Source organism: Mastigoproctus giganteus, chromosome 8, assembly GCF_048544385.1.
Source record: "Mastigoproctus giganteus isolate SK-2022 chromosome 8, ASM4854438v1, whole genome shotgun sequence".
In the NCBI taxonomy this organism is placed as follows: Eukaryota; Metazoa; Arthropoda; class Arachnida; order Uropygi; family Thelyphonidae; genus Mastigoproctus; species Mastigoproctus giganteus.
In genome coordinates, this window is record NC_143582.1 from 67,216,523 (window position 1) to 67,229,427 (window position 12,905).

The 12,905-nt window shown below is 36.7% G+C and overlaps 1 protein-coding gene across 1 annotated transcript in view; it reads right to left on the reverse strand.

The window, feature by feature from the left end:
* Tim23 (translocase of inner mitochondrial membrane 23) overlaps nt 1-12,905 on the reverse strand; it is a 117,445-nt gene that overhangs the window by 31,787 nt on the left and 72,753 nt on the right. Inside the window, exon 4 of the mRNA XM_090379456.1 lies at nt 9,904-9,991. Within this exon, the coding sequence (XP_090235582.1) occupies nt 9,904-9,991 (88 nt within the window). The remainder of the gene's footprint in view (nt 1-9,903; nt 9,992-12,905) is intronic.

Sequence of the window (12,905 nt, forward strand, 5' to 3'; positions counted from 1 at the left end):
AGACTACGTGCTCAGTATATGTAACCCATTGCTCACAGTATATTGTACTCTGCTATGTAATTAGCACTCTCCTGACACTTTGCTGTCCCGGGGTGGTTTCCTTCTGTGAAAACAGATAATAATAATAACAATACACTGCCCTCATAAGACAGAAGAAGAAGAAGAAAGAATCCTGGCGGCACTTGGTGGAGACTTCAGAAAACACCGACCTATGGAGAGTCATGTACATAATAGTCACCAACAAGCTGCTAAGAGGAGATGTAGTTGAGACCACATTAAGACCAGACAGAACCTCAACTACACGTTGCGCAAACTGTCAACAATATACTAGATAATATTATCCAGACTGAGACTGGGGATTATTCCCCTACTCAGAGTGTAATAATCTAGGAAAATACTGGATATGCAAATGCCAACATTGAACCATTATTCATAAGAACTGCCCTACTCAAAAAGTAAGAATAATAAATGACCTGGGCATGACCACTTAGAGGCAGAAATTAAAAAATTTGTAGAAATAGCACCAGAAAAGCTCACAGAACTGTATAATCATTGTTTTAATAGGAGGCAAATTTCCTATGACATGGAAAATAGCAGTACTCTGGCTAATACTTAAAAACCAATAATGGGGGATTTTAACTTCTCAGATATTGACTGGAATTTGTGCATTGGTCACTCGCACACCAGCAAGAATTTTGTGAATTTACTGGATGACTTTTCTATAGCAACATGTTAGAGAGGCAACCAGAGAGAGTAATACTCGTGATCTGGTTATCAGCAGTGATTATTCATGCATTAAGAATTTGCAGATAAAGGAACCAATAGGTGGTAGTGATCACAGTAAACTGATGTGGGATTTACTTAAAGAAGTAACTACCATCAGGGGTAAAGGGAAGGGTTTTGCTTTCATAGAGGTGACTACAGTGGTCTCAGACAGTTTTTAAATTCTGTACAGTGGGACCAACTGATAAGGTTACCAAAAGCAAATTCTAAATGGGAAGCATTCAAGAAAATAATTGTGGAAGCTACTAGGTTTTTCAAACCGATTAAGAAATACTGTTCAGGGTTTAGGCCTAAATGGATGTCAGATGAATTAATGAGACTCGTGGCAGAAGAAAAATAATGGGATGCATATAAATTATTAAGCAACACAGAAGCCTATGGTAGATATAAGCTAGTCTGTAAACAAGTCACAAAGGAGGTTAGACAAGCGAAGGCAGATTATGAGAAATCTTTGGCAAAGGATGCTAAGAAAAACAGCAAAAACTAGGGGATGAATCAGATTGCTCAACTTGATATCAATGGTTCAAGTGTTGACGATCCTGCTCAGATAGCTGACAATGTGAATCAGTATTTTGTATCTATATTCACACATGAACAGTTAAGGGAGGAGAATGCCAGAAGTTTATCAAACTGTAACAGGGTGCTTAATGATATTCTAATAACTGAGAGCAAAGTAGAGGGAAAATTGTTGAAGTTGCACATAAGGCACCCAAGATGGATGGGATCTATCCAGTTATATTAAAGAAGACAGCCAAGGTAGTAAGCAAACCCTTGGCCATAATTATGAGAGCATTCTTGGACTCAGGGGGAAGTCCCCACAGACTGGAGATGTGCAAATGTATCATCAATTCACAAAGGCGAATCTAACGGTGATAAAAGTAATTACAGACCAGTTGGTTTGACTTCTATTCCGGGGAAAAATAATGGAGTCACTGGTTAAAGATGCATTGCAGGATCATCTAGACAAGACTGCAAGAATAATTCAGACACAGCATGGGTTTGTTAAGGGAAAGAAGGCTTGTCTGACTAATGATTAATGTCCAATCAGTTCAACACAATAAATTTTTCAAGATAATGACATAAATTATATTATTGTCATACTTTACCACAAAATCTAAGAAACAAGTTTTTTTTTTTTAAATGTAAACTTAATCACTATTTACACAATGTGAGCATATTTACAAAATGTTAAATTTAACAAGTTAAAAAAATGGAGCAAACAGTTGAGATGAATGTTACAGCTTATACAATTTGTGCTACCAGGCTAAAAGCAACAATAAAATGTTTCAATACATTCCTAAAAATCTAGAAATTAACAAATTTGGGAGAGAAGCTTGGTGAAGTTCTGAAAGAATTTGGGAATTATGAATGAATTTAAGTGTAGTATAGGATTACAATAACTGTAATATTTAAAAAAAGACAGAGTGAGAAATTCTGAAAGGACTGAAAAAAAGTAAGAGAAGAAATGAAAACAGATTCCTGACCAGGAGTGACAGGACGAGTGATAGACAGTAACTGTTAATGGAATTCTTTGTAAAGGCCTTTACAGGGTATGTAATCATCACATAGCTAGATGGAGTTGGTGAACCCCTGGAGCCACATTACAATTAACACTACACACTATACCATCTTTGCCAGCAGTGAGGGGAGCCAAGGTTTTTGCAATTACTTTGATATTAATCTTTACTTCTTCTCTGAAACAGTTTAATCCTCTGAAATATTTTGTGGCAAAATATTTGCCACAGAATATTATTCTAGTTAAATAATAATTTAATATTTGGGATTGTTTATCTCCATCTTATACAAAAGATTATAAGTTTTAATTAATAAATTTATTACTAATTTAATTAAAAGCTTTTGCTGCCTCAGACAAGAAATAAATAATGGCCAGTTGTGTGCATTGTTGGGATTATGTTTGGTATCACTTTGTATTTGAAATGTGTTCTGACTGGACTTTTAGCAACTCGGATGTAGCAATCATTGAGGAGGCTGCTGGCTGGTTCTGGTCCATGCCACAAGGAGGTGGAGCAGACTGGGCTAGCCAGGTGGGTAAAGTGCCTGCCTAGCAATCCACAGGTCGCGGGTTTGATTCCTGCTTCGGGCTTGGATCAAAGTACTGCAAAAACCTTGGAAGGTGCATTATGGCCACAGAAGCCTATGCGCCAACAACTACCAAAAAAAAAAAAAAAAAAAAAAAAAAACAAGGAGGTGGGTCATCTACCTGGAGCTCTTACAGGGCCACCTCCAGTACCTGGCACTGCAGAATACTAGATCTTGAAAATGGAAAGAATAGGGCAATATTTGAAATTAGGTGGGGGGGAGGGGGAAGCAGGAAACAGAATAGAGTAGAAGGCTTCTACAGAAAAGGGAGAGGGGGATAGTATCGTTTCACTGAGAAAGGACCTGATGACTACCCTTCTCCCACAGGTACTGATCCAAGCTGGCTTTTGAATCTAACCTAAGTTATCAGCCTCAACTAATTATGGAGGAATCTTATTTCAATTATTAAGAACTTTCTGATAAAAGCAAAGCTTCATATCCATTCTATACCCCACAGTTTGAATTTTATACCCTGGTCTGACATAGTGGGAAACACAGTGGTCAATTGAGTTCAAATCCATCAGTGATGCAAGGTTTTTTTTTTTTTTTTTTTACCCAAAATGACAGAAAGAGAGAAGGGGGAACCCTCTGAGGTCTCAGGTTTCTTTTTAACTCCTTCCTGGAAATACAGGTTATTCATTCGGCAAACCTACTGAAGAATATACAGACACAACATACTGATGCTACGCCTTAGTTGTTTTGGTACTTAACACACAGCCTCCTATTCAGTTGTCATTAATACAAGAAAATTTCATCCTCATTCAGAGCCTTACAAACTTCAGCTAGTTCCCTTCAAAGGTATCTATTTGCAAATATTTGCATCTCATGTGGTATGAGGGACCTTTTTCTCCATGTCTGCTTGCTGTTGTAGTATACACTTTCATGAAGATAATGTGGGGGAGTTTGCTTTTTTTTTTTTTTTTACACAGGGGGGCCCCCCTCCATACCTGGATACAGCATTCTCAGTTCAGTCTCATAACTGTCCTAGATAATAAAATTATAGTTTTCCTCCACAAGCAATTGTTCCATAAATCATAATGACAGGACACCCTGGACCTTCTCTGACACCTGTCTCTACTATATTAGACTATAGCAAGTGAATTTTCAGGATCAATTTAGAACCAGAAAACAATGAAAAAAGTTCATATATACACAAGTATGATTCTGAACAGTTATGAAGCTATGGTTTTCTGAATTTTAAAAAATGACTATGGAGTCTGCAATGGTAAAAAATCAGAAAAATAATAAAACTAATAAAATAACAAGAATAAGCAGACATACCAAATAAAATATTTAATCATACTAGATTCATGTTTGCTTATTTTTATTTATTTTTTACCACTGAAAATTCCATATATCCATTAACTCTGTAACCACTCAGAATTGTATAAATTTACATGATAAACTTTGTTTCAGGTCTTGAATTAATCCCGAAAGCATGAACCACATCATTATCGTGTGTGTGTGTGTGTGTGTGTGTGTGTGTGTGTGTGTGTGTGTGTGTGTGTGTGTGTGTGTGTGTGTTTTCCTTTATTTTTATTCTTTTTTTTTGTGAAAAACCTTCATTACTGAAGGTTGAAGAACATTAAAAAATCAAACTGTGCTTGCTTCTCTCAAGAAGCTGCTTGGGTCATTTACAAAGCAAAAAAGTGATTGTTCCACTGCTGTCAGTGTTTAGTCAAAAGTCTCTGACAACAGAATGCATTCAATAAGAATGCATTTTTATTAAAAAGGTGGCAAGATTATATTAACAACACATCCTAGAGAAGGTAATGAAGTTCTTAAGCCAAACTGGTTGAATGGACAGAATTAAATGCTTCAGTAGGAGGCTTTCCAGAGATAACTAAGTACACTATCATGACCAAGACAAATAATATAAATATACCCATGAATAAATTCAGTATAACTTAAAATAGAAAAACAAGTAACAAACTACATGTACAGGGTGATTTTTATGCATTATGCTATTTCTTTTCTTTCAGTTTTGCATGCATACTTCAAATTTTTTGTATCAAAAATATCATTTACTCTGTAGAAAAAACATGATTCAAATCAACAAACACTGGCCCATAAATGCTAAATTGGACCACTTTTTTCAATGGAAACATCACAAGTGATGTGATGTCTACCACAGTGTCATTAGGAACAACTTTGTACCTTTTTCGTATGGTTATGGCATTGACTTGGATGACAACTGGTTTCAACAGGATGATGTGAGGACCCATCAAAATAATAAATAAATATTTTCTTTTAACAAATTATAATTCTAGTGCTCCTTGAATTGGACAGCTGGGCAAGGTCATGTTTTGTCTTGCCTTAGTTTGGCTCTGGCATACAGCATAGGTTGTCCATCAAGTCTGCAATCAATGTATACATATTTCATTTTAAACTGAAGTTCAAAATATTTTTGCTAATGTTAGAGCAGGTTTTGTAATTTTTGCAGAATAAACTTTCAACTTTAAATAATTCTATACAGCAAAATCTATGGGATTAAGATGGGGTGATCTACGAGTCCATTCCCATACTCCTCTTTGGCCAATCACTTCAAGGAGGAAAATTTCCATTCTATCAATATCAAATGTTAAGTGTATAATTTGGTGGCATGTGCCATCTTGCATAAACCAGTTACATTTGCCTCCCAGCCCATTAAGTTGAGACATTACCTCATACCCAAACATGTTCCGTTTGAGTGTAAGTTAATTACATTTCTTTTTTAAAGAAAAAGATTATTCAGTGTTTAAATTCCATACACCAACTATCGATTTCACTGCAGCCATGTTGCTTACTCCAAGTTCACCACTGAGGACTTTCCTGTGAACAATGAGGGTCTTTTTTCACCTCTCCATTAATGTAAAAGATCACACTGTCAGAAAACAGCACTTCCTTCAGGAAATCAGTATTACCACCATTTTTTTTTAAACCACATGTGCACTTCAGATCATCTTCTAATAGGTGATGGAGTTGCAAGTTGTGAGTGAAACTTCTGTGCAGAAAAGAGTTTATGAACTGCACTCTTCGGAATATCTAGTTCAGCAGCCCATATGTGACACTGATTTTCTAGGCCTTGCACAAACCTTTGCTCTGCTCACTTCGAGTTTCTTATGCATAGCTGTCAACTTTTGACTTTCAAAAAGCTAGAGATTAAGCAATTGTAAGCAGTAGGAAAATAGATTTTTGGGCCACAACAAGGTAAGTTTCAAAAAAAAAAAAAAAACTTTGCCACAAAATAGCAAAGCAGGAGATTTTTCAGAAAAAGCAAGAGGCATTTGAGTCATTTTGCACTAGAAATCAAGTTGACTGACAAAATACACATTAAAATACAGTATGCTTTCCAACATTACCTTAACAAGGATTTTTCTGTCTGTGGATTCTGTTTGGTCTATTAGACACCAATTGAATATGATTACATTGAGAAAGATATGCAGACTTTACTACAACTTTTCAGAAGTATCAAGTCAATGTTTCACTTATAACAATGGCACTGGCATTCAGCCTTGGCTGGGGAGAGAATTTCTGAAGTATCATCAGAAAGAAGTCTGGATTGTTTTTTTTTTTCATGTGGTTAAATATTCTCTAACACTGAGCAATGCTATGAAAAGCCAATAATGGTTTGGGATAATTTGTTATATTCCATGCTTCCTTGTGCAATTGTCAGTTCTCTGACCAAGGGCCAATGTACATTAAAATTCTTTGTCTCTGGTAGGTTCTCACAGTGAAATCAACAGAAATGATGGCGCAAAAGATCTATTTCTTTATCATAACAATGCCAAGAATTAGTGGACACTTGACCCTAAAAAATTTCAAATCCGAAAATGATGCACTGCCAATTCATGAAATTTGTGCTACCTCAGCATTAGTAATTGTATTATAATGGCTAAATTATACAAGGAAGCAGATTTTTTTCTGCATCTGCAAGGGGGTTGGCATCATTCATATCTTCCTCATTGCCAAAAAAAGGAACTGTCCAATTCTGCTTTGAACTTGACCTATCAATCTGCTACATCTACTTTTGCATTTCTCTCTATGTTGTCCTTATGTTTGATTGTATCACATTACATATGGCACATAATGCAAGTATGTCATCTTTTTAGATTTTATACATGGAAAAATCTGCATAAACGTTTTAAGAAATTTTACATTTTATTTCTTCGGCATCTTACTGAAAAATGTTAATCAGCTTTGCACCAAGAAGTATGATTAAATAGTATACATTATAGAGAACAATGATTCTGCCATATATACTAATGCATCTGACAGTCCATTTGTTAATGAAAATAAGCAGAAATTTGCTTGCATTTTTTTTTAATTACAAATTTAATGTAGCTTTACTTTTTTCATGGTAAAAGAAGAAAGATCTGAGTTTTTGCAAAAATACAGAGAAACTCTGTCACCAACTATGTTGTAATGGCAAGACAGAGAACGGAAAAATCAAGTAAGAAAGATGAATTTGTAAATAGTTAATACTAAAGAGTTGGTAGCTACGCTTCTGATATGTCGGAATGATCAAAATGAGGACTTATTAAATGAAACTGTTTCCTTAAATTTTTTTATCAAGTTTTGCTATTTCAGATTCAGATACTGAAATTTTTTAGATGATTGCTGAAATCTGTAGCCATTTCTTTCTATGTCCATCTTTCACATCCACACTACAGCATAATTGCTGTGTACTCTTGTAAGCTTAACATGTTTATTGTGTATGGGCACAAACCTGCAACAAAAGAGAAAACAAAATTTCAAAAAATCTTTTACAATAAAATCAGTTTACATTTCTTCTGGAATTTATGGACATCCCGTACAGAACAAGAGTCAGCAACCTGCAGCTCTTTGAACATGTAACTGAGGCTTTAACTTTTAGCCCGCATGAAGGACAATTTGAAACGGAGTTAGACAACTTAAAAATCAAGGACATGTGGAGTGCAATTGCAAATGCAAATGATGTAATCTGACACAAAACCACAACCTTAGGACTCTGCAGTGGTCTTTCATTGATTTGTTGTAGATATCAGTCAAACCAATACTAAAAGTTCTGTTCAATAAAAAATTGGATTCTGTGTTAACAATCTTTTAAAATCCCAGCAAAAGCTGAAGACATGCTGCTTTATCGTGTTAACTCAATTCCTGTGTGAGTGGTATCTTTCACAGACAAAAGTGCAAGTCCAGACGTAAAATTCGGTGAGGGATCGTCTGGAGATTCCTAATGATTGACAATGTCTCCACACCGAGTGAGGCCTTTGTTGAAACATGTCTCTCACAACTGCAACATTTTTAGGCATTCTTACTGTCTTTGTTGGGCCTGTTTCACTTGAACAACAGAACTGGTTTCCCACTATTGTTTTAGCCAAGCGATGATAGTGTTTTGTGAAGGAGCAACATCTCAATTCACACCAAACTTATTGCGAAAACTACACCAAATGAGTCATAGCTTGCCATTTCATAGAGCTTTCAACCATAAACGCATGTTTCAAACTGCATTTCTCCAAGTTAACACAACTTAACGTTACACTAGACTGAATAATATTGCATGCCTTTGAAGAAATTCAAATTTATTTAACACATTTATGTTCCTTATAGCACCATATACTGGCCCCAAAAGTAATCATTATGAATTAAAAACCATCAGTCCACTGCACTCCACCCTGTATAATGTAAGCAATAAAAAAATATAACACATTAACAGAAGCTTACCTGACATTCTCATACAAAGGGTACTAGGAAAGTTTTGCAATACAGCTTTGTTTATTTAATTTTTTCAAAGTAATTTCCTCTACATTCAATACACCTCTCCATCCTCCGAAACCAATCTTTAAACCAGTTCTGCCAAGTTTCACTAGGGAGTAAAGCACACTCGTTGTCCCAAGCCCGTAGAAGGTCCTCATCACTGGAAAACCGCCTCCCTTTTAGCTTCATTTTCACATGCGGGAACAGTGCAAAGTGGCAGAGAGCAAGGTCTGGACTGTAGGGAGAGTGCTCGAGAAGTTTCAGTCCTGTCGTGGTCAAATATTCGGTGCAGGCTTTGGCGCGGTGAGCTGGAACATTATCGTCATGGAGGTGCCAGGTGTCCATTCTTGATTTTGGCCGCAGGTTCTTCATAGATCCAATGACTTTAGGCAGGCACTGTTCAGTATACCACTTAGCTGTGACTGTCTTCTGCGTGTCCAAAACGACACGTTCCACAATTCCACTCGATTTGAAAAATACAGCTATCATTTTCTTCTTTACAGATCGGGATTTTCTGACAATTACGGGTGTGTCGTCATCATCAAGGACCCAAACTTTGTTTTGAGCCTTGGTCAGCAGATCGTAATAGTACAGCCAAGTCTCGTCACCTGTCACGATGTTGTTCACATACCGAGATTGTCCCTTATCAAACTTTTTTAACCTCTCCCGGCACCAAGTCACACGTCGTGTCATCTGCTCTTCAGTCAGTTGATGCGGCACTCAGAGAGAACAAAGTAGTTTCTTCACGTGCAAATGATCTTGCAGAATCGAACGAATTGCTGGTGCATTTAGGCCCAAAGTATCCTCTATCTGTTGGTAGGTCACTTGCCTGTTTTCGTCAAGCATTTTCCTCACAGCAGTAACGTTTTCCTCCGTAACTGACGTTCGTGGCCTTCCCGGCCTCTCAGAATCCTCCAGAGTGAAATTTCCCCTTTAGAATTCTCTATACCACCTGAATATCGTACGATGTGGACAATCATCATCTAGTGTAAGAGTCATTTCTTCTAAGCACTGGTCTATGGTTAAACCACGCACGAAATTATACCGCAAAACTGTCCCTATCTCATTTCGTGACCACCATGCCATCGCAAGCACTTTACACTCTCACTACTAATGAATAACTGAGCCCATCGACTTGGCGCGGCGGCTACTATGCACGTATGAACATGTCTCAACATGCAGCAACGAGCAGCTTCATGTGATTCATTGTTGCGTCATATTGAAAAACTTTCCTAGTACCCTTTGTATAACACAAAATATTGTATTACAGTATGATTCTAGTAGTTAGGGTATAAAACTTACTGTGTTCTTCGAATGCTTCCTTTGTGGCCAGCTATTTCAGTTTCTTTCCATCCATTATAAAAACCATGCATTCCTCCTATCAGAGCCCCTGTAAAAGATGGCAGAAAATTAATTTTTTTTTTTTTTTTTTTTTTTTTTAACTAGTGGGGCATAAACAAGGAACCAATATCTTAATTGCTTCATATTAGTGGTGGAAAATAATGCAAGAGAGCACTGGTTATATAACATCACAAAAAAAAAAAAAAAAAAAAAAAAAATACACCACATCTCTCCATCCCCCCTCAGTTAATTTGCCAAATTCTTCATTTATTCCAACTATCCTCTTCCGCAATACTAGATGGAAGTTTGTTCCAACAATCAATTACTATCTGGCTAAAAGCAAGTTTTCAGATAGCAGCCATCATTTTTTCAATTAATAAAAAATATGGTATTTCAACATTAAAATAGCCATGGGCCTGATGTAGCCAGTTAATGTTGGGAGTGCATGGCTAAATATGGTTAATGATAATATACATGTAAAAATGACTGGTTGTAATTCCTCTGATACCTGTGTGGATGTGCTACAGTATAAAGACATGCTAGAGAAGAAAAATGCATGGAATACATATAAATTATCAGTTGACACAGAAGACAATGGTAGATAAAAGCTAGTCTGTAATGAAGTTACAAAGGAGGTTGGAAAGCGAAGGCAGATTATGAGAAATCTTTGGCAAAGAGGAACAGCAAAGACTTCTTTACTTATGGAAACTCTAGAAGGAAAAGGGGATAAATCAGATTGGTCCACTTGATATTGATGGTTCTATTGTTGATGATCCAGCTCAGGTAGCTGACAAACTGAATGAGCATTTTGCATCTACATTCACACACCAGGAATTCTGTAGGGAAGTGGAGGCCAGAAGTTTATCAAACTCTAGCAAGCAGCTAAATTATTTTATAATAACGAGAGCAAAGTGAGGGAGAAATTGAAGTTGAATGTGGAAAAGGCACCTGGGGTGGATGGGATCTATCCATTTATATTAAAGGAAGCAAGCAAACCCTTAGCCATAATTATGAAAGCTTCCTTGGACTCATGGGAGGTCCCGACAGACTGGAGATGTGCAAATGTCTCCCCAATTCACAAAGGGAATCACATCTGGTAAGTATGGGCTTGGCACACCCAGGGTCCTGAGCTGGATATCATCATTCTTCTTTCTTGATGATTCCCTTCTACTTCTGATTCTTGCTCTCTCTCTCTATCTCAGGATAATTCAGAATTTTTTTTTTTTTTTTTTTTTTTGGCTAGTGCAGCATAAGCTAATAATAATAATAATAATAAAAAGGTGACATGAGTAATTACAACAGACCTGTTATTTTAACTTCTGTTCCTGGGAAAATAATGGAGTCACTGGTTAAAGAAGCACTGCAAGATCATCTAGACATGACCGCAGTTATAGTTCAGACACAGCATTGGTTTGTTAAGTGGAAGTCTTGTCTGACAAATTTGATTGGATACTATGATGTGGTCACAAAGGAAATGGATGCAAAAAATAATTTTAATATTATATACTGTACTTGGATTTTAGGAAAGCTTTTGATACTGTTGCACATGGAAGACTACTGTTCAAATTGGAGCAGCATGGTATTAAAGGCAAGATGCTGCTTTGGATAAAGGGATGGTTGAGTGGGAGAAGACAGAGTGGTAATCAATGGACACTGCTCTTCGTGGACTAATATTATTAGTGGAGTCCCCCACAGTTCGGTGTTGGGCCCATTGCTGTTTTCTGTATTTATCAATGATATTCGCAAAGTTATATCAGGGTTGATGTCTAAGTTTGCAGACAACACAATGGTTGGTAGGATTGTTAATGACAATACACACTACTGGAGGATCTAAAAAATTTCAGTAGATGGGCTGAGGGGTGGCAACTGAAGTTTAATATTGACAAATATAAAGTACTGCATATGGGTAGTAGTAGTAGTAGTAACCCCAGAATAACGTACTAGCTGCGTGCTACTACACTCAGGGCAGTGGAGAATGAAAAAGCCCTGGAGGTCATTATGTAGTCAGATATGAAATTTTCTGAGCATAGCTCATTGCATCTTGTCAATAATATATAGGAATTTTGCTACCAGGGATAAGGAGATGATTATCCCCTTGTATAAGACAATGGTCAGGCTAGACCTTGAGTACTGCATACAGGTTTGGATGACTCATTGTAGGAAGGATGTAGAGCTGATGGAATGAGTACTGAGAATGGCAAAAGGAGATTGGTGAATGGAACAAAGGGTTGCTGTTACCAAGAAAGGCTTACATTCTGCAAATTGCAGCGTCTGGACATGAAATTTGCCTTTAGCCAGAGGGTGATTGATTGTTGGAACAAACTTCCATCTGTTTTCATGGGGGTCAACAACTTAAACAAGTTCAAGACAGAACTAGAGAAGCATTTGGAGTGAATGGATAGGTGAAATGGTAAGGATTTTTTTGGTTGATACTATATAAGCTTGCTTTCTTGCATCATATGCTAATACTATTAAATGCAGCTTTTTTTTTTTTTTTTTTTTGTAATGTGGAAAATACAAAAGAAACAAGAAAATCATTATTGAATAGGGCCTTAAACAACTAAAACTGCTTTTTTTTTTTTCTTTTTTTTTAATGAAAATCCCGACCACGAGAGGTATTAGAACCTATAGTACATAGTGCTGTGCTTTGGGTTGGAGGTTGAGAAGACTAAAGAAGATATTTGTTGACATTAGACTTGAACTTCTGTAGACTAATTTTCAGAAAATACGTATGAAGGGAGGTTGTTCCACAAAAAAATGGCAGTTGAATGAATAAACGATGAAGATTAAAAGTTGGTTCTGTGATTTTGAAGTTGGACATTAAACGGATGTTGGCGGCACTTGTTCAGACTGTTTTGAAAGAGAGAGAGCGAGCGGGAATTATAGAAGCCAATTTAGAAGAACAGTGCTGTAAGTATCTGTAGAAAAGGCATGCAGTAGAAACAGAACATCTATGAGTCAGT